Source organism: Typha latifolia, chromosome 2 (assembly GCF_019914945.1).
Source record: "Typha latifolia isolate L0001 chromosome 2, TyphaL0001v2, whole genome shotgun sequence".
Lineage (NCBI taxonomy): Eukaryota > Viridiplantae > Streptophyta > Magnoliopsida > Poales > Typhaceae > Typha > Typha latifolia.
The window spans coordinates 3,215,954-3,240,869 of NC_133087.1; the positions used below are offsets into that span (position 1 = coordinate 3,215,954).

The 24,916-nt window shown below is 36.9% G+C and overlaps 5 protein-coding genes across 14 annotated transcripts; 1 reads left to right on the forward strand and 4 right to left on the reverse strand.

The window, feature by feature from the left end:
- Positions 1-152: 152 nt before the first annotated feature.
- On the reverse strand, positions 153-2,818 carry LOC140782209 (uncharacterized). 7 transcript variants are annotated; one of them, XM_073128667.1, is made up of 6 exons: positions 2,607-2,817; positions 2,385-2,517; positions 1,885-2,217; positions 703-906; positions 551-602; positions 153-459 (listed from the first exon to the last, which is right to left on the reverse strand). In XM_073128667.1, the coding sequence occupies exons 3-6, from the start codon at positions 2,160-2,162 to the stop codon at positions 373-375; spliced, it is 621 nt and encodes a 206-aa protein (XP_072984768.1). In that variant the 5' UTR covers positions 2,163-2,217; positions 2,385-2,517; positions 2,607-2,817; the 3' UTR covers positions 153-372. The 7 variants fall into 7 exon arrangements, with proteins under 7 accessions (XP_072984768.1, XP_072984766.1, XP_072984769.1 ...); XM_073128665.1 differs by having other exon boundaries at positions 1,885-2,286; positions 2,607-2,816; XM_073128668.1 differs by lacking the exon at positions 2,385-2,517 and having other exon boundaries at positions 1,885-2,173; positions 2,607-2,818.
- A 4,752-nt stretch (positions 2,819-7,570) lies between these two features.
- On the forward strand, positions 7,571-9,137 carry LOC140782080 (glyoxylase I 4-like). Its single transcript, XM_073128442.1, has 3 exons — positions 7,571-7,883; positions 8,010-8,115; positions 8,694-9,137. The coding sequence occupies exons 1-3, from the start codon at positions 7,723-7,725 to the stop codon at positions 8,898-8,900; spliced, it is 474 nt and encodes a 157-aa protein (XP_072984543.1). The 5' UTR covers positions 7,571-7,722; the 3' UTR covers positions 8,901-9,137.
- Positions 9,138-11,339: 2,202 nt separating this feature from the next.
- LOC140782682 (probable cellulose synthase A catalytic subunit 1 [UDP-forming]) lies at positions 11,340-17,666 on the reverse strand. 2 transcript variants are annotated; one of them, XM_073129385.1, is made up of 14 exons: positions 17,434-17,666; positions 16,099-16,294; positions 15,802-15,995; positions 15,489-15,573; positions 15,195-15,381; positions 14,664-14,930; positions 14,156-14,501; positions 13,934-14,071; positions 13,723-13,848; positions 13,386-13,598; positions 13,048-13,312; positions 12,776-12,972; positions 12,334-12,684; positions 11,340-12,140 (listed from the first exon to the last, which is right to left on the reverse strand). In XM_073129385.1, the coding sequence occupies exons 1-14, from the start codon at positions 17,512-17,514 to the stop codon at positions 11,553-11,555; spliced, it is 3,234 nt and encodes a 1,077-aa protein (XP_072985486.1). In that variant the 5' UTR covers positions 17,515-17,666; the 3' UTR covers positions 11,340-11,552. The 2 variants fall into 2 exon arrangements, with proteins under 2 accessions (XP_072985486.1, XP_072985485.1); XM_073129384.1 differs by having other exon boundaries at positions 12,776-13,312.
- Positions 17,667-19,507: 1,841 nt separating this feature from the next.
- On the reverse strand, positions 19,508-20,828 carry LOC140782175 (transcription factor HY5). 3 transcript variants are annotated; one of them, XM_073128619.1, is made up of 4 exons: positions 20,700-20,828; positions 20,246-20,417; positions 19,997-20,153; positions 19,508-19,769 (listed from the first exon to the last, which is right to left on the reverse strand). In XM_073128619.1, the coding sequence occupies exons 1-4, from the start codon at positions 20,779-20,781 to the stop codon at positions 19,704-19,706; spliced, it is 477 nt and encodes a 158-aa protein (XP_072984720.1). In that variant the 5' UTR covers positions 20,782-20,828; the 3' UTR covers positions 19,508-19,703. The 3 variants fall into 3 exon arrangements, with proteins under 3 accessions (XP_072984720.1, XP_072984719.1, XP_072984718.1); XM_073128618.1 differs by having other exon boundaries at positions 19,851-20,153; XM_073128617.1 differs by having other exon boundaries at positions 19,508-20,153.
- Positions 20,829-24,370: 3,542 nt separating this feature from the next.
- Positions 24,371-24,742, reverse strand: LOC140781375 (MAPK kinase substrate protein At1g80180). The gene has a single exon (XM_073127323.1). The coding sequence runs from the start codon at positions 24,740-24,742 to the stop codon at positions 24,371-24,373; it is 372 nt and encodes a 123-aa protein (XP_072983424.1).
- Between the last annotated feature and the right edge of the window lie 174 nt (positions 24,743-24,916).

Consider the following 24,916-nt stretch of genomic DNA (forward strand, 5'->3'; position numbering starts at 1 on the left):
ATGAAACATCAATGATTTGTCATAATTTTCTCTACACTGCATTTATTATGTTCTTTCGAAGAAGAAATAATTTAAAATTTAGTACGTTTACCAAATAATCTTGTCTCAGTATAATTTATGTCAAAGTTTCAAATTATCCGTACAAAAATTGGTTCCTTGGAGTGGTAAGAAGAAATAAAAAAATCGTTGAAGTATACTTACAATACAAAGTAATCAGAGTGAGATATCAATGTTAGCCTGTTACTTACAATACAAACTAATGTCAAATCTTTTAGTTCCTTCAAATACTATACAAGGGCTAGTCTCTTATTCTCGAAGGAGCAGGAGAATCTTATATATCTTTTTTCTTCAGCTTTGCTGCCCCAGACTCAATCATAACAAAGCACAAAATATTTGATAATTGGCTCGTCCAATCAGTAAGTATGGTGATATAACAATGGAAGTCATCAATAATGTAAACTGCAATTGCAAAAAGTGATTCACACAATGAAAAAATTGTTGCTGGCATAAAAATTTCTTCAAAAAATATGCAAAAGGTGCATCTTCTTACCAACAGAGGAATACTCAAGAAGCCCCAGATAGGCCACAATGCATACAAGAACCTGCAAGAGAATCACTTCAACAAACTAATTGATTCTTACATACTATTTGTTCTCATTGTGAGAATGGAGGAGGAAAAAGGAATTGAGTAAACCTACTTACAGAAAAAATGAAAGAAATCCAAGAAGGAGAACAGATGGTGATATCTTCCAAAAGACTCCTGATTTTTCTTGAATCATAGACGATTGTCTCATAGGTATCTCATACTTCTCGCTAAATTTCTGTGTATCATGTGAGAAAAGTGTAGAATAAAGGATGAGGCCTAAATCCAAAAAGAGACCAACTAGTCCAAGGTACAATGCTGCCCTGCAAATAACATGAAAGACCCACGTCAATATGAACATATTTCTGATCAAGCAGGCATTGCATGACCATATCTAGAAAGAAGCAACATGATGAAAAGGAAGAGATGAATTGACGCCAACTTTTAGGTTCAGTTAAAACAAGTACAAAAGAGGCACATGCCTCCATTGTAATTTATGGCTTGCAGTCATAGAACTAAAAAAAAAACAAAAATCACATGATTAATTTTCTCATTTCTTGAACTAAGATCTCAACATTTTCGTCAAGATATAATATATCATCAATGAAACAATAGCGATCTCCATTCACCGGATCTTGAAGTCTTCTCTAAGTGGCTGGCATTTTGTAATCGGTTGATATGAAATTACAAATGTTGAGATAATAACATTTTGCAAGTAACTGTTTGCAAAATAAAATTTTAGCCCATTCTTCTTAGAGTTCCTTTCAAATATCTAACTACCTGAAGTCTCAATTAGTATTTCTCTTCTTTCACACTTCACAATTTCGGTTACATTGTTCTTATCGAGAGATGTGTCCTCCCGGAATTTTCTTAAATCAAAATGGCCGAGTAAAGTTCCTTCCCAACAGTCCTCTACGAAAAGGGTCACACACATGTTGGATTATTAATTATTTGAATTGGAAAAGGATGTGACAATATTCTTTTCAACCTTCAATTATCAAAATGCACAATTGTTTTCTCTTCTTAACGAAGATTAAAGATTTTCAATTCAACTAGAAGGAAGATAAACTAAATTGGAATGGCAATCCCAATTCCCAAGTGTTAAGACAAAATCAGCTGATTGTATAATAGTGACTTGCCAACCAAAACAAAGCTCAAGGGTCATTATGCTTCTCTCAGCCACCACAGGCTCGCAGATTAGCAGGGGAGGAACAGTCACACCCTCTTTGTTTAAAAGATAAGAAAGTTTGTGTCTCTTCTTTAAACATATCTACGAAACAAAGGTGAAGAGATGAATGTACCTATTAATTCTTTTGTCCCACAGCAAGATAGATATCAAATTCTTCCGACAATCACCGAAGTAGATGATGAGAGCAGCAAAACTGAGCCATAGCAGGTTCTCGACGGCTTCTCTCCATGTACGAGCTCGGTGGATAGTTAACATGGACAACGAAGGGCGCGTAGGCTTCGAAGTGACATCACCTTCCATGTCTTCTCCACTCGAAGCATATCCCTGGCCACATCTTTGCCTCACAAATCCATTAATACCTCCAAATCCAATTGGTGTACCACCTGACATACTCGACTTTGCTTCAATTCCAAATAAGAATAACTCAATGCTAGATTCTTTTCCCCTGAAACAAGGATCAGATAGAATCTATGCCAAGTCTACCAGAAACAAACATATTTAGATGCAACACCATCTGCATCCAAAAAGTCGACGCCTTTCCTCTCAAAAACTACACTTGGGGAAATATAGCATAAATTATAGCAAATCGAATTCAAAGTTTTGGAAACAGACCCAAATCGAAATAGGATAGAAACAACACGATTCGCATCCGAAGTCGACTCCTTTCCTCAAAAAACAAGAAACACATATCGAAATTGACAAAAAACAACGCGATTCAATTCCAAAGCCCATGCCTTTTCGCAACCTACAGAAGCAGTAAAATCACGCGGCCTTTCCTCGATGTTTAAAAGAGAGTATACACAATAGAAATAGATTCGAGGGGCCCATCATTACCTCGTGGGAGACGAACCAAACTGAAAAAAGAAAAACAGTTCGATGCCCGCCTGTTACGAGAAAAAAAAAAGAAAGAATATATTACAGTCGCACGAAAAGCACGAATAACCCTAATCCTCTTTGTCTTTATCCCCTCTTTTCGAATTTAAGGACAGTAATTAAAAAGACATATATACGTTCCCTTGCCGGAAGGAAACTCCCCAATATGGCAATGTTCGAGTTCTGCTAATATTTAATTATACGTCTCACAGTTACTAATTCGAGTATAACAACTTTGGGCACTCGGGGAGTTCTAGGCCCAAGTCCGACGTGAAGAAGCGATAGGAAACTTGGGTCTTAAGAGATGATTTCCAATGGCTAAGTGGGCTGGATCATAAGCCCACTATATGAGGTAGACTTTGGACTCAGCTCGCCACTCGCCAGCCTTTTCGGACTGAAATATGCTTTTAATTAATGCTTAGAAGAGAATAAATATATAGTTGTCGTGATTCATGAATTGAGAGATGTCAGTCCAATCCCATTTTTCAGCATCTTTTGAACAAACGCACCCTTAATTAAAGTCCAAACTTCCGGTCGACATCGATCCGACACTTGGACCCGATCCCAGTGTGGCAGGAACAAGTAGAAAATCCCACGTCACCTCTTTTGGTCAATAAAAATCACAATTAATTAAATTAGTAGAGTTGGTAGAAACTTTGCTAATGATCAAAATTTGTTAAGAATTTAACTCCAACTCGGAGAAGTAAAGTCAAATAGTCTTCAAAAATACAAACTTACATCATCGATCAACCACTCTTCGTGAGACATATGATGCATTAATGGTTGCATACCTATTGACATGTTTTAGTAGTTGGGGAAGATAAGCTATACTTTTGGTGGGGTAGGGAATATACCTTCTTGATATCATAAACGCTGTATAATTAATTATCTACTGGGGATGCTGACGTGGAAATACTGGATGCCTTAACTTGTGATCTAAAATAAGAGGACTTATATATTATCAACACGTGATTCCCATTTGGGTAATATATATAGGTAGGTATATATACATATAAGCATATGAGAGAGAGGATGGATGGGCTAAGGTGGCCATCACTTTGGAAGAGATAATTGCGTTGATAAATATCACATGGATGATAAGGTCATGAAAGCTGGAGTTTTGTCCGACGACTGTACGAATGTAATTCTGTTCACTAGAAAAACGTATGGATGATAAGGCCATGAAAGCTAGAGTTTTGTCTGCTCACAAAAACAAAACAAAAAAGTACTCAAATAAGTGAGTTTTAATTTTTACAGAAGTAGGTAAATTATAATTCACCTGATCGTGTAAAAATTAAGGATTTTATTTAATATAAATTACTTTCTTAATAAGCGATCTAATTTATTAAGATTCTTATTATTTAGAATTACTATTTCAGAAAGCGATCCAATTTCACTGTGCTCATGTGGATTAGAAGTGATATATTCATGCAAATAAATTTGTAAGTGATCACTTAATTGGGTAACAACATCTGATGCGGAGATCTAGATGGGTGAAAAACTCATGAAAGGTATGGTTCATCTTCTAGTCGTTGCAGTATTGTTTTCGTACAGGCAACTATCACATTTAAAGATCCACCTGTTCACCTTTGTAATAAGCCACAATATAATATATCTAAGCTAGTCTTTGTATTTATATCGTGGAGAATTTCCAAATTTTTCGACTGCAATGCCCTTAGGAAAGTAGTTCTTAAAAAAAATTGGATTTAGGTACATACTATTTTGTCAGATTACAAATAATAACTAAAATAAATTTAAAAATTCTCTAATATAAAATGTTTCCTACTAACAGTAGTAGATCTTTATTAACAATCATCTTTTTATGCATCACACTTTTAAACCTAGTATCACCGTTTTTATTCCTATCACATAGAATATTATATACATTAGTAATATTCACAAAGACACTATAAATAATCTTATTTATAGCAATACTTGTAAAACATTTCACGTCAAATGTCAATTTATCGACAATAATTAAGAGGATCTATTACAAGGGGGTTAGTTTGGATTATTTTCCTTAATCACGCAAATGGTTTGACTTTAGAGTAGCTAGGTCCACATGGATGATTCATTGTATAAGGCTTCTCACTAAAAAAAAATAAACAATATAACATTAATGCATAGAATCCTGAAATGAGCAAGAGAGCATCCAGCTCACATGATCGATTAGTGTACTTATAATTCACCTTACTTTATGCAAATTAGACCACCGTGTCTAAAAGTATATATAGAAAATATATATATATATATATATAGGCATGTGAATCACATTTTTTGTTTAAATACTCTAATTACACGCTGCTATAACTAGTAACGTTAAGTAGTGGGGCATTAATTAAGAAGTTTGTTGGGGGGTAGGATGTCAATGTCCTCGTGTTTTTGAGCTTCTGGGGCGTATTATTCTATTTCCTTTTCATGTGAGGCTTCCATGATCCGATCGATCCGTATATAAGAAGGCTATATCATCTATATATAGATAATAGATATATAAATAATGGGGGCTTCGTGATAAGTGCGTGGTAGAAATGACGATGTGATAAGACCACGTGATAAGAACACTGACAAAACCCCTATTTATCATCGTTTTTCCTAGCACTGTTCAACGGTGGGATAAGAATTAATGCCAACTCTTTCACTCACTTTCACTTTCACTTTCACTTTCACTTTCACTCAAGGTGAGTTAAGAGACCAAATTTGTTAAGCTTTGCATAGATCGAATTAGTTCCATCTCCAGCAACAAACTTCTAGCAGTTCCGTAACCAAAGAGAATATTACAATTAAGCTAATTAATGCTCCACAATATGATCCCAGCGTGTATTACCAGCTCACCTAATTAAGACCAGTCTCTTGATAAGAGCACGTGATAAGAACAAACGACAAAACCTATTTATCAAAGTTTTTTTTCTAAGCACTGCTCAATGGTGAGATAAGGAATATGAGGTCCATAGAAAAAGGCTGGAATAACTACAAATATTATGTCATGAATGTCATTCTCACTCTACAAGGTTGTTTATGTGACGAAAGATATATTGCACCCTCTGTGATTATATTAACTTATCAATTATTTTAAAATGTTAAGCTATAAAAGAATGATATATTTTATATTTTATATTCTAATGATATAAAATAAATTTCAAGAGATCATCACCCTATCTTAATCGATGTGCTTTCTCAATCAAACTAGTAATAGCGAGTTAGGGTAACAAGGCATCTCATTATTGCATGCTTAATGACCTTTTCATCACGTCTTTTCACGGCATGGTACCAAGTCTTTGTATCATTTTTGTACTCAATGGTACTAAGTCTTTTTATTTCACTATTAACAATTTGGATGGCCTACCTGTAAACTTTAAATAATTGGGTTTTCCATTAACATATATTATGCCAGCTAACATGCATGCACGGTCCTCAAGACTAAGTCGCACCAGCTGCAATCATATCACTCACAGTTGTGGGATTAAATATATTCACACATATATACATATATACATATATACATGTATATATATATATATATATATATATATATATATAAAGAGACTATAAATGCTCGAACTCGATCCTTGATATTAATTAATTTGGGTGGTTGTCCAACTTTGTCTATTCTACAGTAGCAAGCAATTGGGTCCATCTGATAGCTTATGGCAAAATAGATCTAAGATGGATGTACAATCATATTTGGTGTACATGATACTTATCAAAGTTTTTCTCGACCTATAGATAGACACTTCACGTGAGTCCATCCCCCTCTCAGTCTCCCACATCTTAATCATTCATCAATTTCCTCGCTACTGCAGTGACGTGGTAACTATTACTGCAGCTAGAAATAGTTGGTAGTTGCCCGTCCTCCTGACTTAGGATAAGGCTTTCAAATATTCTTGATTATGATGGTTTCTAGAAAGGTTTTCAAGAGGCGTGCATCAACTATCTTTTACTTGATGGGGGGGCTGAAGGAAGATTTCTTTTATCCCTGGCAATGGCAGTCGATAACTTCGTAGATCGGAGTTTGAATTGTAAGGGTGTGAAGAATAATAATATTTACAATTTAGAGATAGCGTGAATCTTGTAATTTTTCGAGAATAATATACGCCTGTTAGTACTAGTCGATCGCCTAAACTTCCTACTACAAAATAAAAATAAAAATAAAGGACAATGGTAAGTAATGGTACTAACCACTAATAGCAGAGAGAGAGAGAGAGAGAGCAATAATAGAGATGCAATTATTGCAGCATGTGAAATGGGAAAGCCATGAACTGGTTCCTTTCATAGCAATCGCATGCAGCAAGCTGCTGCTACTACTACTACTACTATTACGATGCCATTCAATTAATGGCGTTTGTTGGAGCAATTCCAGCTTACTGGCTTACTTAATCAATTGATCCTTATCTTCTTATTCATCTATTCCTCGATCAATTCATTCACTTATCTCTCTGCAAAATGAACCTATCACTCAATCAATCAATCAATCTACTTCCTCGGTCTATCTCCATACCTACTCCCAAATATTGCCTGGTAACTTATGTTCAAAAACCTCCAAAGAGGTTAGCGGGTTCAAGATTTGAAAACAACCTCCTTTGGAAATCGTTGACAAAGTTTAAGATCGTATATATATATACATTTTTCCTAGATCTACAGACCTATATATTTTCAGAATATATATAAATCCAAGAGGCACATGCATGGTGGAGCTAAGTGGATTGCATATGGGTGGGTTTAATATTTTAATTTGAGTTTGGATGGTTTGCCCAAGTTAGGGTTTGAGGCCGTATGGAAGTCCATCACTTTGGCCAGGTAAGCGCCAACTCCGAGTCCCTCGTTGACACAACGTGTATCCACGTCACGTGACCCTCTCTACCTCTACGGTTCTACCCACCCAGGCCTCGTTAGTGCCTCTATAAATGCCCAGCACCCTCTCCATCTCCAAAACATTCCATCTTCCAACTCTTCTCTAGCTAGCTAGCTACGAAGCCATTGCTTCCTCCTTGCTTCCTCCTCTCCTCTACCATCTACTCATTTGTTAGATTTTGCTACTAGAAAAGAGATAGTGCGCGCGTGTGTGTGTACATAGGATAAGATGATTTTGGAGAGCAAGAAGAATGGAGCGTTGCCTCTCGTTTCATTGAACCACATATCGAGGGTGTGCAGATCTCTAGAAAAGTCTCTTAATTTCTACCAGAATGTACTCGGTTTCTATCAAATTAAGAGGCCACAATCATTCAACTTCAATGGTGCATGGTAAGCTAGCTAGCCAGCTACGAAAGAGTTGATCATTCTTTTGAGCTTAATTATTCTCTCTTCATAATTCTTTGGTCTTATTCTTCTTCTTTTTTCTTCTTCTTCTTTCTCATTTAATGTATGAAGGTTGTTCAACTATGGCATTGGCATTCATTTATTGCAAGCTGAAGATCCTGAGAGCATGCCCAAGAAAACAGAGATCAATCCCAAGGATAACCATATATCTTTTCAGGTAAATATGTATATATATATATATATATGCCATTAATTTGGAGATCTACCTCTTCTCTCTAGGTTGTATATGTTCCAATATAGGTTTTTTCAAAAAAATTAATATGAAAATTTGCACAAGTCAAAATTTTTTTGGTTAAAAAATATATTCTTATATGATTTGAATTAAAAAAAATTAAAGAAACTTCATGACATCTGTTGTATCATGCACATTAAATTCCAATTTTTGTCCTGCTCTGTATACGATATAAGCACTTTAATTTGAGATGTAGATCTCCATTTTCTAGCCTGATGTTTGACTTTAATTTTATATATATATATATACTTTTAACTTATATATCCATCGTCGTTCTAGTAGAGATCGATTAACATGAATTTATTCGTAATCCACGAGATAGGCGTAAAACATGCCACTGCACACTTCCCACTACTCATTTAAAAATTAAGCCTACTCCAGTAAAAAAGATAAGAGTAGGATTCGTACATTTTTACTAGTTACTCTAGTTTGATAAATATCTACTGAACTTCATGAACATATAGTTAAAGAAAGATTGCATTCTTATATATTTATATATCCAGTGTGACAGTGTGATATCCGTGGAGAAGAAACTGAAGGAGATGAGCATACCCTACGTCCATAGGCGAGTCGAGGAGGAGGGAATTTTCGTCGATCAGCTGTTCATCCATGACCCCGATGGCTTCATGATCGAGATATGCAACTGCGAGAATATTCCGGTGATCCCTCTCGAGCCGATTAGGGTTTGCAAGAGGGTAACCCTCATATGAGAGGAGATGATATTTATATATAAGTCAAATAGATGAATTATTTATGCAGGAGATGATTAATTAGTGCTATTGAGGGTGTGAAAAACGTCGTAAAAGTTGGGTCTCTGCATGTTGTTATTAAAAAAATTATGTTCATGTTCTGGAATGTGGAGGAGTAGTGTATGTACTATATGTAGTGTATGTAGTGATGTATTGTTGCTTTGATTCGAAGAGTAAATTTATGTTCGTTTAGTACCACTGTCTTCTTCTTTCTTTCATTTCTTTCCACTTTCCACGTTCCACTGAATGATAAGTGAGATAGAATAAGCGATGTCCTTTGGGAGCAAGTACCAAGTAGTTTCGTGCAACTGGGGCTGCAGAGTGTCCACTGCCCTCCAATTTTAGCTGCAGTGTCGCATTCAACGGTCACTTGCAAATTGCAACACTTCATAGAAGAATGGAAGAATATATGGTGATCCTGAGGAACAAGACTTGTTCAATTTGGCTTCATCTAACCAACCTTATCCGACCCGTAACTAGGCTAACCATATTGCACCACTGAAAATAATAATAATAAACTATGCAATTCGCTCATTACTCTATTATGAACATGGCGACCTATATATCCTTGGGAGAGGTAAAATTCTAATGTTTCAAACTGTTTCGAGGGGTAGATGCACTCTATACTGAGTATGTATATATATATATATATATATTTCTTTTATAGAAGCCCCTAGTTAAATCGCTACCTTAAATTCAAACAGATTTTACAAGCTTGATACGTAGATGAACAGATCTTAGCATCTTATTTTTATAATACAGAAAAATAATGTAATATTTTCCTGTTATTTATTTGTTTATCTCTACTACTACTTTATAGCAGCTGGCAATAAATGCTAGCCTACAACTTTGGAATTACGCCATTGTTGAACCTCTTCAACGGTCCTCTTTGCCGACACACTGTTCGACATGTTTAACACGGAGAACGGTGTTCTCCGTATTGTGTATACAAATCGCATCAATTTTTATGGACCATTTGTTATGGACCATTTGTTGTTTATCGTATAATAAGTTCAACATATGTTATGAGTTTGATTCAACTCTAAGTAATATTATGAAGAGTTTGTTGAGTTGTTTTGTTTAATAGTTTAATTTGGTTAATGGCTCGACAGTGTGATTGGCTTGGAGAAGCAGCTCAGCATCCCGATAACTTAGAATAGGTCTCGGCAGCGTTTAGTTCGGAGCAATTATTCGACGACGCGCATAGCTTGGAGCCTAAATTAGACAGCTTATATTAATTAAAAATTTGGTAGAACCTAAACGTCTTTATATCTAATGAGAATTAACCTTTTGTACAAAAAAGAGTCCAGCATAAGCCTAAAACTAGTGGATGACTTATGCCGATGCCAAGTCCAACTCATAGAAGGACCTCTGCAATTACATTTCACCTTCTTAGGCTTGGATAACTTTAATCAACTCCTTCACAAGCCAAAATTTCATCTACTGGCAACTCCTGGATCATGGCAAAATTTTATTTGCATGCTTTCATCTACATTCTGTAAAAAGATGTCCACGGAAACTTGCTGACGACCAGTCCACATTTATGACGAGCCCAGATAAATGCATCGTCAGGTTGGCCAGTGAATTCCAGGTTAGCAGATGGCCCCGCCGAACAAGAACATAAAATTATAACCCAATATATACAAAGCCACATAAAACAAAAAAAAAGTGTTGCCTATGCATATAAGAAGCTAATAATGTCTTTTGTTCAATTGTGTCTTTTCTTGAAATATGGAAAAGATGAGAGTAAATCTGTTCGTTAGCACAGTACAGCACCTCCTGAGTCATTCAACTCGGTACTCGCAGCTATGCATTCAAGTATGCCTGTGGTGAGCAGGAGCACCTGAGGTGTCAAAACTCAGAATACATAGGAGCTCACGGGGGATAGATTTGGGATCATCCTCAAGATGAGACTATTCATTGGAGATCCAACTGGAGTGCAAGGAAAATGATACATGGAGGGTCTCAGAAATGAGTTCTAATGGTGTAGAAGAGATGCTTGATAGTCTAATCCACACGTTAGGTAAAAAATAATTAGGCCCAATGCGTATACTACGGAGAAAGGCATTGGTGGGAGAATTTCCCCCACAAGACTTTCCACTTTGGATCTGAGATATCGATAAATAGCTTTGGCACTAGCCTGACTATTAAGGTCAGGGCACCAAGCACATCTATCCTCCAACGCCCCAGTTTGAGTTCCCAATATCAGGTTACGAAAATGGGGCCCAAAAGCCTCCTTAATTAACTGGGAGTTCCACTCACCATCCTCATGTAAGTCAGACACAGAATCCCTTGTGTGCTGAGGTTCAATCGTATTCAGATAGTTTTGTTTTTCTCTTTCTAACAAGAATTTCTGAGATTGACAAGGAAATATACGAAAAATACAACAAACCAATGGTCTTATCCACAAAACAAATAATTATGAGTTCTTTTAATAGATAGGGGAATAACACAGTGTTTGAATTAAAGGAAAGTAAATATAAATAACTAAAACATTTTTGCTGTCTTACTCTGTTGAACAAGATCGTTTGTACCTGGTCCCAATTTGAGTCCTCTGGTAATTACAAGAGGGCATGGAGAGACAAATTTTCCTCTTAAAGATGACTTCGAAGATCAACAATTCACACCACATTGTCCCATTGCCACAGCCTTTTGGGTTGGAGAGGTGAAAGGGTCAATACGCACCCAAAGCAACGAGAAGATGGATGCCAGGAGGATGGACCAAACAATAACAATTGTTGGAGTTCGGTTCTGCCTGCCCAAGAGACCTTTGAGAAAAGGGTAGAGATGAACAATGACCCATATGGCAAAGAATAGCTTCCCAAAGAGAGGACCCCACGATTGGTAGCCACTGTTGATGGCGTATGACACGCCTGCAACTATACCGACCAGGTTCACAATTAACAGAGTAGTTGGTGCAATGAGGAGACTTGTCCACTTGAAGACATATAATTCAGCAAATTCTCCATCCTCATCAGATGCTTTTGACGTGACAGTGAAGTTGGTATCTATCCCTGCTAGCACCTTTAACAACCCTTGAAACACAGCAAAGAGATGTGCCGATGTGCCACCAATCACCCAAAACTGCTCGTTCCTCCACCAGTCCTCAATTCCTACACCACTCCATCTGAGCTCCAAAATTCCAGTGGCAAAGATTGAGATAAAGAGCAGAATGAACCACATTCCTGCATAATTGCTTATCTGCGTAATTGGAGTAGGATTAGAAACTAAGCGAATGACTTACATAAATATAAAAAAAATCCAGAGAAGTATATTACTTACAAGCATTAACAAGGTGACCTTGGAGGAAAACTTAATGCTAATAAATACTAGACATGTGAAAAAAAAAGTATGACAGCATTAAAGGATGCTAGTATCTGGAAATAGTACTAACCTCTGGAATAATGAATTTTCCTGTGAGAAGGCAGATAGCTGGTAATACACAATAGGCAATCAATGGGATAGAAGTAATTGGATAAACTATAGTATTGATGTATGCGAGCCTCTCCAGAAGTTTCAACCTCCCACTGTAGCCATACCAAATAGGACAATGTCTACTAAGCAAAATTTCAACTGATCCCAAGGCCCATCGCAACACTTGGTTAAGACGATCAGAAAGATTGATTGGGGCAGAACCCTTGAATGCAGGGCGAGGAGGCATGCAGTAAATTGATATCCATCCCCGTGCATGCATTTTAAAACCAGTAAGGATATCCTCAGTAACGGAACCATAAATCCAGCCAATCTGGAAACAGGCAGAAAATCTAAGTCATCAATTCACAGTCAGAGGATCCAACAAGGGAATAAATTATTGGTTGCACGCTTTTCTAACTGACCTCCTTTCCCCATTCAGTCTTGTCCTCATACCCACAGCTAATAACGTGGATGGCTTCCTTCAGTAAAGAAGCTGGATTTGTCGATGGTGGTATTCCTCCTTGCTCCATGAAGGTAGATGCAATAAAGATTGGAGACTGACCAAAGCGCTTCTCCAAGCTCTTTTGAGACATAAGCAAAGACCTCTCATCATCGTAACCTGCAGACATTTGCATAGTCAGATGTTTCATTCCCTGAAGAACAATTAAAGCGGAGTACAAGAATAAAAGCCAACCTTCAATTCCTTCGTCCATATCTTCCATATTAAAGATAGGAATGGTGGATTCAGTTCTCTTAACAGCTCGCTTTCTGTCAATATAACTCTTGTTTCCACCCCTTCCCTTCTTTCTTGAACCACAGCAGCTCTTGAAAATAATGTTCGGTTCCAAATCAGCCTCAGTCAATAAAGGATCATAACCATATAATGCTTGCCGGTTAAAACAGCATCCTGTTCCCACATAAACAGGACCCTGAATTCCATCTAGACCTTTCAAGTTAATCTGCAAGGCATCAACCATTAGAATAATATAATGAGAATGATTATAAAGTATGTACAAATTATCAAATTCGTACATCAAAAAAGACGATGTTGCGATTGGCATATCGATCGTGCAGATCAATGCCATCAAATCGTTGAGGAAACTGAACATAACATGTCTTCTTTCCAAGTGCTGGATCCATCATGAAACACATTGCTTCCTTAAGAGCTTTGCTATTATTGAAATAATGATCACAATCCACATTTAGAAGGTAGGCACCATTTGTCAGGACAGCAGATACCCTAATCTGACCAACAGAAAAGAAGATTATACAATTATAAGTTTAAAATTTCAAAGCCAGTTAACTATTAATATATTGATGCTGGATACGATGAGTAGTCTACAAGAAAATGATAGCAAAAGATACAAACCAGAGCATTCATTGCACCGGCTTTTTTGTGATGCTGAAAGCCTGGTCTCTTCTCACGAGAAACATAAACAAGTCGAGGTAGCTCATTACCATCTGTATCAAGTCCACCACTGTGCCCTAAGAACACCTGAATTTCATGCAACAAAATATTAAGAAGTATAAAACAAATAAGATAAATGTGGCAGTACAGTGTCATGGAAAATTGTTGGCACCTGGATCATGCCAGGGTGATCCCTTGGGTTATTTCCAGGCCAAGGGGTACCATCCTGCATGGTCCAACCTTCCTCTGGAGTTTTCTGTGCCTTGGCGACAAGAGCATTTATTCTTACTTTGAATTCTTCATACTCCCTCTGAAATCAAACATCTTAAAACTCAATACAGTTTGTCCTTACAAAGTTAGACAAATACCAGTCTAACTAATTATTTCCAGTTACCTTCATTGCTCGGCGTTCTTTCACAAATGAAGGTTGAATTTTGTCCTTCAAGTAATCTATCTTTTGAGCAAAATAAAATTCTGGAGCTCTCGGTTCGATATTATGTTTCTTGCAGAAAGGAACCCATTTCCTAGCGAACTCTGAGGTTTCTGATAGGGCTTCAAAAGTCAACATCGCTGATCCATCATCAGAAACATAACATGACACCTTGTCGACTGGGTAGTCCACAGCAAGAATAGATAAGACTGTGTTGGCTGTTACAAGAGGAGGTTCTTTGAGTGGATCCACTGTACTGACAAAAATATCAATTGGAGCTAATTGTGATGGCTCTCCATCCCTGTCAAATCTGTCATGGGCATTGAACATGTCATGACAATAATGACATTAGTTTTTTTAATTTTCTTTTTAGAAGGCATGCCATGACAATATAAGCACCAAGAATCTAGGTCGTTAAAAAGCAGCACACTAGGATAGAGAAAAGGACATGAAAGCAAGAATTGAAACAAACCTCAATGATAGCCTGTCAAGGAATGTTTCACGGTTGATGGGATACCATTTTGGAAACTGATCCAAAAGCCAAGACAATGCAAACCAAATCTCACATATTACAGATGTCAACCACAATCCATAAGCATCATGCACTGGATGAGTTACACGATACTGGAAGAAGAAACACAAGATGATAAGCCGTAGTATGATAACCACTCGGTAAAGGTTAAGTTGGTTAGAGGGAATAGGAACAATGCGGCTTAGAGGTTGACGAGAATCATCAGCCCTGCAAAAAGAGATGATAGTATTAGCTGCAAAGTGCACTATTTCTTTGCAACAAGCATATGTTCTGAGCACCTGCTTCTGCAGACAGTTGTGCTGACAGGAAAAGAAAGAAAGAGAAATAACCATTTAGCAAATACTGACTTCCAAGAACACTTATGCTTTGTTTAGATTGCATCTAAAACTATTCTATGGTAAGGACTCATGAAAATAAGAACTGGAACAGAACCACTATGAAGAGCTAGGAAAAAGATATGGTCTTTCATACATTTGCAGATCTTCACCATTCGAGCCTGTTCCTTCCATATCTCCTTTCCCATCCGGGTACTTATTGGTTATTTGTGTCGTACTTTTCTCCTGTTTGAGCTTCCAACCTTCAACTCTTTCCTTCCAATCAACACTGTTAAGCCCATAAGAGTTCAGATCCCTTGAAGGGTCTACAATTCTCACAGGAACTGCATTTATGTCATCAGAGAAATTAACAGATATATTTGAGAAGCAAATAATTTTGTGCTAGAATGCATAAAGAAAACTTTGCCAAGAAAGACTAATAGAAATGCACCTGGCATGTTAGGATCCACATGGCCTGATGAGGGACTTCGAATAGAGTGGCGATCTGGTGTAGCATCAGGTAATTCCCCAGAAATCTGAAATTTTGAATTTAAGTGTAAAAGAATAATCTATTCTATGAAACAAAACTGCATCTATATATGTGCAGAAATCAACTATATTACTGCACAAGAGAGGATTGTCATCATGAGGGGGCAGGAGGGGGAGGGAGGAGTGCGAAAGGGTGCAAAACCTCAAGAACTAAAGGCTCATGATGAGAAGGATCCAATGAATGTGTGCCAATAATCAAGTTTCTCAATTTATACCTGCTGTCCACTGGTCAGACGGGGAATACGGTGATGCGCCTCATGTCTAGAAGATGAAGATAATTCAACATCTTCATCCTGCCCATGCAGCTGCCATTGTTGCACGCTCTTTCCACTTGCTTGGTTATAGTTGAACTCATCATCTAGATCATCCACATCATCCTCCTCATCATCTCCCTCAACTCGAGGACTACCTGTTTATCATTGTTCAGAATTAGAAAGTATGAACAATGTTGAATCTTGTTCTTAAAAAAAATTCAGATTAAGAAGGCAAAAAATTGAGAAATTGTTGCTGACCTTTGTGTCTCTTGTACCTAGTCTTGCATTGAGGGCAGCATTGATTCCCATCCTTCCGCTCATACTCATAACAAGGCCGGCAAACTGGGAAAGCACACTCATTGCAAGCAACAAAAATGTCACCTGTAGCTGAAAGTCCAACAGTATCACCACATATCTGACATACTTGGTCCTTCAGGTTCTTCTGTGGCTTGATCTGCATTATCAGATGCAAAGCAATAAGTGAATCAAGTGAAAAGGAACTCTGTAGAATCAAAAATCCACAGAGAATGCAAGTAAAACATAATGTGACTTAAGAAATATGCAAAAGATTAGCTAACTGAATGCAAGTCAAAGAAGACCAGAGAGCTGGTCAAAGGAAAAGAAGTAAATGTGTGAATATGTAGGTAAGAACTTGACAGAAAATATGTTCTAAGAGAGTCAGAAAAGAGGCAATCAGACAGCTTACTGCAGCAGCTTCATTACTCGTAGAATATCAAATAAGATGAGGAACAGAATATAGCAATGCTCATAAACATCTCGACAAACTGAAGTTTGCAAGTTTGCAAGACATGATTTCAGAATGAATCACATGAATCCAACAGATCTGGGCAACAATGGTCTAAATTTCAATTTTGCCAAAGAGCCCAGTATATGAGGTACAACAATTATACAAACAACATAAGAGATCAGCAGAATGATCATATATATGTATATAATACTCTGTGTTGGAAGTAGATCTTTATAACAGAACGAGAAAGTGTGCTTCAAATCCGCAAACACAGATAATTGATCAAATACCCTAACATAAGAATGGATAATTAGATTGGATCTGTCAACTTCTCAAAAGTAATCAGAAAAATGGTCAAATGACTTCGAATCTGTGTTGAATAATCTTAGAAGGAAGACACTACCAACTTTGTGAGGAAATCAATGCGACTGCAATTACTTTTTGTATGCTACATTGACAGATCACAACTACTCAAACCTTTGGACAAAATTAAAACATAAATTCGAGCATTCTAAGCCGCAGATTCATCACTTCTAACCCAATTACAGCTCCAAATATAATATCAAAAAACCTAACTTTCTAATCGATCTCTAGCAAAAAGAACAGATTTTTCCAGATCTAATCGAAATAGACTGCGATCCACCTCTTCTCACGAATCGCAACCAATACAACATTACACAAACAAAAGGAATTTTTTTTTAAGAAAAAAACCAATTCCAAGTCAAATTCCAAATGTATCAAGTCCACCGACAGATCCACCCACCAGAACAAGCGACATAAACGTATGAATATCAAAAAAGATGAAATTTTGGCAAGAATCCAACAAGGTAAAGAATAACACTCACCCCTTGTTCTCCTTCGTGGCGAATCATCACGAACTCGTTCCTGTTGTGCGAACCGGCGACCATTCCCGCATTGGTAGCCATTCCTCCCTTAAACCACTCCACTTTCTCCCTCTCTCTCTTCAGGAGATCGAGAGAGAGAGAGAGGATAGAAGATATCAATTCAGCTCAGTCGAGATCGGAGACTAGAGCTTTGATGGTATACCCTCTCGCTCTCTATATATCTCATCGGTCTTAAGACTCTTTTAGTCTTTCTACTCCGTTCTTAGTACTCGATTAAATTTATTATTACCAACTAATTAATCATATTCTATGACCGGAAATGCCAGTAGCTACACTTTTCCCTTTTCTCCACAGACGCCATCCGATGGACACTTAATGGAATTATATCCGTCTGATTGGAGCGCATACTTCCTGACTTCACCTACCGTTGCGGCTGGGCGGTTGCTGTCACAAATCGACCACTGGGAATCACCGGTAATTGGTGACGTGGGCAACGATAGGCGTTTCCAAGTAGTTGATTTAAAAAGGACCCCGCTGTTGATGCCATTTACTAAATTACCCTAATACAGTGTCAACGCGCTAAACTGTGGTCACCCTAGTAGGCGTGGTAAATAAGTACAAAATGCCATTTTAAAGATAAATACTTAGTAGTGAGGCCTAAGTGTGTATCTAATTTTTGAGAGTGATAAAAAGATAGATCATGTCTCCCATTTAAAAAGCATCCCGTCCAAATCTCACCCAGCCACTTGTTGTCTTCATCAATATAAAAAGTTTAAAGGAGGCTTGAGGAATTGGGATTTGGGCATTTTGGTAATTCGAGTTAGCAAGCTTGTTGATTTTGCTAAAGGGCATCGGAGAAATTAGTTTTAGATCGGCGGCCGGGACCTTTGATAATTTGGTGCGTTGTCAATTAGCCGTTGAGATTCTGCTATCGAGACAGTCGGTGTGTCTGTGAGAGAGATTATTTATAAAGCGATGGGTTGTTAGTCTGGTCCTTTTTTCCAACTTCACGTCGAATAAGAAACCGGAGAGCATTATTAATGACAGACAAATATATAAACTACCACCTTGTAGTTTAGATTTATTATCATTTACACCTTGCACCGCCGTTTAATAAGTAATGCAAGCACAAAGGCAACTATAATAAACGTATATTACCAAGTGTTATTTATATATAAAAAAAATTTGAACGATTTTAAAGGACCCAATAGTTGCAGTCCAATGGGCCTCTGTTCGCCCTGCAACAGCATTACTGCCCAATTACACAATGGCATTTAACTGGTTTGAGATTTGAGAATGTGTTGAATAATACAGTTGACCTGTGGGATTTATTTACTGCATGGTAATAGTATAACAAGAAAAGAATGTAACACATCGCTAGATCGGTCCTATTCGTGGGAAAAATGCCATGTCTATAGATTGAGCTACATTGAATTTGTCTTTCTCCACAGAAACATTGAACTCATGAGATCTAATATGATTCATGTGATGCATGGGATGAATTTTTTTTTTTTTTTGTTGATATAATGCCAAGCTCAAAACAACCAAATATATATAGGACCACCTAGGCATTTCGTCTGCCCATATCGCCAAACCACTGCAAATCAAAATAAGATGAATTATGAAGTACTTGCCCTTATAGACTTATATCAATCTACCAAATTAATCACAAGAGATTTATCATGTTACTGTCACTGCTCGCTCTTTATAATCTTTTTATAATGCTATCTTTATTCGATTAAAAGTGTTCTAGAGCGAGAGTATAATATAAAGGTGGTAGATATTTATGAAGAAATATTAATTAAGCCATATAGATAGTTATAACTTTACCATGTTGAAGAATCCTAACGAATACATCTAAGGATCAAACGACAGCTTTACTATGTTGTAGTAATAACTTTTTTTGGTTGTATATCATCTATTAATGAAGTTATTCATTCGCAACCTTTTCTTTACCATGTCGACCAATATGGACATAAGATTTGACAATCCATTTCAAGGATGATATAGGAAGTGATAAGGCGACGTTTTTCCTAATACTCACTCATAAGAAGAATAATTCAAGCCTACAGTGTACGCAGAAAACGGAGATAAGATTTCACAAAATCAATTTCAAGGTATAAAAAGGAAAACACAATGCCACTCTGGCCAAGAGAGGAAAATCCAACTTCTTGCCAACCAAATATGGATCTGCTTTTTAACTTTGGACAGTACTTGTTAATCCATGCATATCCCAGGTCTTGAATTCTGTAGCATTCTCTCTTATTATCCTACTGCCCTTCTCCACTGGCACTGCTACTTGTTCCTCTCCTGCTTACAGTAGTATTCTTCAGTATCTGCAAGATAACACACCATAAGCTTTTAATCGATCTAATTGGTATTGGGTGTTCGTGATATTAATTGATGCAACTCAATACCTGTAATAAATATGTTGCATTTAATTTATGTCTGTTCCTATCATGCATGCATTGCATTGCATTGCATTGCATTGCATTGCATCAAAGATATAATAGCAAACAACGAGGGGAATAAAGTATATGGCGAGCTGAATTAGAGTTACTACTTGTCTAAGCATCTGGTTCTCATTCTGCAACGCGGAGAGCTTCTCCTCCAGCTCCGAGTTGTTCCTCTCCAAATCCTTGGCTCTTGCCTCCAAATCAGTCAGATAAGCCTTCTTCCTCTCCCTTGCTTGCTGGGCCGACACTCTATTCCTCAACAACCTTATGGATTCATATAACAGTAATCCCCTCATAACATTAGGTTTGATTATTCCCAAAACCTTATGGAAATAAATTTCGTTTGCAATTCCAACCTTTTGAGCCGCTTGTTCTCTTTGTCCGCTGGGTTCCTTGCCCTCCTCCTCTGCCCAGTCTGGGCTTGGTCCGGTCCGGCTCCCGAACCGACCTCCCGCCCGGAGGATGACGGTCCGGCCAACTCGAGCCGGAATTCCGGTACCCTCCTTATATCTTCGTCACTCTCCATTCCTGAACCAATAAAAACCATGAAAAAAAGAAACGCTAATCCTCACAAAGGAAAAAATAGAGAAAGGAAACCTAATGAGTTATGGAATATAGAAAGAGATGAGAAAAACCCTAAGAAAGAAATAGGAAAACAAAAGGAGAGAGAGCCCAAGTGGAAAGATCTCATCTTTCCGAGATCGGAACCCACGTAACGAATCGTAGAGATCAAAAGAAGAAAAATATCATTAGAATTAATCAATCCGCGTAATTTGTACGAAAAGAAGAGATCTTTTGAATCGTGATCACCTTCTTTGACTTCCGTTTGAGGAGCCGAGCTCGACGATCTCTCGCTGCTGGAAGGAAGCGAGCTCGTTGCTTGTTCTTGCATTCTTCCCGGACCAAAGTTTAGAGGGACGAATCGAAGAAATTGGAGACTTTTTTTTTCAATAGAATAGTTTCTAATATACCGAGTGGGGTTTGGACTCGGGGTTTAGAATCGCGATTATGGCCGTCCGATTGGGAAAGATCGGACGGGTGTAAACTGCACGACGTGGACCAAGGAGGAGACACAAATAGTGGACGGAATCCAAAGGTGAAGGCGTGGGAGACGTGGAGAGTTATAAACCGTAGGATTAGCAGTTGATCAACGACTCTCTGTTTTGGCGTTCATGGTTGGGAAGGTATCTCGTACCTTCCGCATATGGATGTCGATGTAGGTGAGGTTTTACAAGTAGAACCAGGTATTTTAACTATTTGCGGAATGAGTCTTGGTCAGAGTTCCAACTTTTAAATTTCAATTTCATTAACTCTTACAGTTAGATGTTGAAATCAAAATAGATCACTCGTAAACTTAAATACCAAAATATATTTATTTTACTGTAGTAGTAGGTAACAAGTACTAAAGAAGTTGATAACATCAATGTTTTATTTAAATAGAACAGTAATTTTATCAGTATTTTTATTGAAACGCTTTAGATAATGTTTTATATTTCTTAGCGTGAGAAATTTTTTTACTTAGAAAAATACTTAATAATTAAGAATTTTATTAACCATTAAACATTTTATTAGGGACAATCAACTTTAATATATAAATCACAATATATATATATATATACTAAAATCTATCACAAATTATTGCTTTTATAACCTCTTATAATATCATATGTTTAACCATTAGAGATGTATAGGCGAACCACATATAAAATAACTCTCCCCTTTAATACTTTTTAAAGGATAAGTGTTATTTTTTCAGTTAAAATTTTAACTTTATATTATTTAAAATTATATATTGGATATGCAATTTGGCCCACCTCGGAAAAAAAATGTCTCCAGTTTTGCTCTCATGTGTTTATATGCTCTTCGAAATAAAAGATGAGAGAGTTTAAATAGGCTTACGAAAAAATAAAGGTTTTTCTTTTTGTTAAGTTTATATTTTTAAATGTCAAAAAGTAACCTTAGGAGGTTAGATAAAAATTATAGGTTTTGAAGGTTATACACCTTAATGTAAAATTTAGAAGGGTTAATAAGAAACTTTAGAAGGTCCCATTAGAAGGGTGGTTAATTGTCTCTTTCCTGTTGCTGATCATGAGGAAGGAATAATAAATAGTGGCCCAGAAAATAGCCTCATGGGTCCCTTGCACTTCATAATAAAAAAGGTGAGCATAGTTCTGAGATCTGCCATTACTATTGTCACCATGAATCCACCCAAAACTTCCTCTAAAAATCCTAAATTGATTTTTAAAAAAATTACATATAATTCATAATTTAGGCCCATATAAATTGCTCATATATTTGATACTAGTAACTCCTATTCTTCTCATTAACACAGTGGCAATTGATTAAGTTTTGAGTCATTGCAACAAGCGAGGCAGAGCACATGCATTGCCGGCAAGAAGTTGGTCAGATATGTTTATATATTCCTCCTGTAGCAATAAAAATGTCAGGATTTGTCATTGAAAGCCACCATTGCCAATGTGGTCAAGCACAATTGCAGAGTGAAACCAAGTACTGAATCAATTTTAGTTTATTTCCCCCATTCCTTATCTTGTTGCTTCCCCCCTCCTCCTCCTTTAAAATAGCTCAAGTATAAAATTAAGCTCCTAAAACAGCTCTGTAGATGAACTAAAACACCGATTTTTAATGAAAAATATGATCCAAACACAGAAACCATTGTTCAATCTCAAATGTTTATTTAGAGTAGTGTGTTCTTATATATATGTTTTTATTTATTAAATATGAGGATCTACAGATTTACTTATCGGAGTTATTTATAATTTTCTCAACAAAAAAAAGAGAGGGTAAATAATCTCTTTTAACCCAAGAGTAGCTCAAGTTGATGTGAGTAAAAAGCCCATGAGGTTAAACAAGTGACAAAGCCCACTGCTCACCATACCTTGTTTCCCAGGAGATGAGCAGCATGTGTGGGCAACCTGAAAGGCCACGTGGCCAAATTATTCTCCAGATCCAGTTTGCAATCTGAGAAAGGATAAGATGAGTATTAGAAGCCATGACGTGACATGAACATGACATGGGACATGCCTCTCTTCTCCTGATAGAATTATATACAAAAATTGTCTATTATCACCAATAAACTATCAAACTACCTTCACCATTTTTAGATTATACAGAATTTTAAGTCCTTTATATTATAATTATTGTGTTCATTATTAGAATAAGAATATGCTTATGCTGGTATAACAAGTAAAACAATCACTTGATCATATACTAATATTATAATACTTACTTCTCTATTATCTTCCATCTAATATTTCATATATTATTTTACCTTTAAAAAGACATCACTTCAATTAACTATTATTTCAATCACTATCTCTTTTCTCTTCACACATCCATTATAAAATTTATTTTAATCACTCGACAAACCATTTTACTAATTTTACGCTACATCAAATATAATTATTATATAACATGCTAATATATAATTAAATACTAGAATAATTTATATTAGTATAAAATTTTAAAATAATTATAATATTATTGATCTTATTCTGCGAGTAAACGAAATTGCCGATAGATCTCGGTGCCAATCACGTAAAGATGAAACGATTCTAGTTCATGCTCACTGTGGACCGTAGGAAGGAGGATTAAATCTTCAATATATACGGGCGAAGTTAAAATAAAAAAAACGACAAGAGATGTGAGATATTTGATATTTATCTTACATGGTATTGGATCTTAAATACGAGGTTTATTCCCATATTTGTGAATCAATAAGATGGAAAAGGGCTAATAGAGGAAGTATAAGATCCTATGTTAGTGGAACCCGCAAAATATACATTCCCATACGATGATTGACGTGAAGATAAATTTGTACGAACCTGGATCTCCCTCCAAGGGTTTAGCTAACTAACATGTGGTTGAAATTAATTAGGTTAATTATAACAAAAAAGAGTATGCTTATCAAAGGCCTAAAAGATAGTTGCAATAAATTTATTAGTTATCGAAGTCATTATCAATTAACTGAATGATGAGGGAATCTTATTATATATCCTTGTTAGTTTCACTCGTTCTCCACCTCACCATCGTCACAATCAATGTACAAAATGGTGCCATATTTTTATTTTTATTTAGAACATTTATCAAGTGTTTGTGGCCTGTGGGCATGGCGTTTTTGTTAACTGAGACCATGGGTTGCAGTTTGCAAACTGGTAACTTTTACGAGCATTGCTGAGGGATTCTCACGTTTTCTTCGGATTATTTAGGTAAAAGAGTTGCAATCCCAGAAGAAACCATGACGGTCACAGTGGGAGAAATCGCTTCTTTTTTATTTCAGTTTCAATGGGTAGATATCTACCTGAAATGATATCATGATGCCACTCAGCAATAGTTATATATAATTACAAGGTAATTAAAAGATAAACACGAAGTACATATATAGTATTGACCTCAAACTGCAAGGTAATATGATCTGAGATTCGATGCCATCCTCACCATTTGCAAGTCATTGCACAGCTGAGCTAATGCCTTCTACTCTTCGAACGGTTAGCAGTTGTAGGACTCTTGAAAAATCCACAGAGATTGAAGCCAGAAACCTTAGGAGAAGGTGGGTCTGCTGCTGGTGGAACAAGAATGGCGCGGAAAGCCTGCTTACCGACGTCGCCACGCCGCTCATCGGAGCGAAACGTCTTCTTGCCGTCGTCGCAACTGCTACGTTTCATCATCCCGATTGATCCGACGCTTTGCGAGTGTCGCATCTCTCTAGCTTCTGTGCCTTCTTCTCCATCCTCCTCGGTCTGGTTAAGGCCCTCAGAGAGGAACCTTTCATCCCAAACAATACCAGACGAGCCAGATCTTCTGAAGGTTAGTGCAGATCTCTGCAGTCCAGCCATCTCTCTCTCTCTCTCTCTCTAAATATTTCTGGTAAAATTCTGAGGCTAGAAAAGAGTAACAATAACTTGAGTACCTAATGTTTGTTGTCCAGTCCCCTTATATAGAAGATAGGGGAGTGATGAAAGATAACGGAGAAGAGAACATTCAAATGATGGTGGCAGGAATAGAGAGGT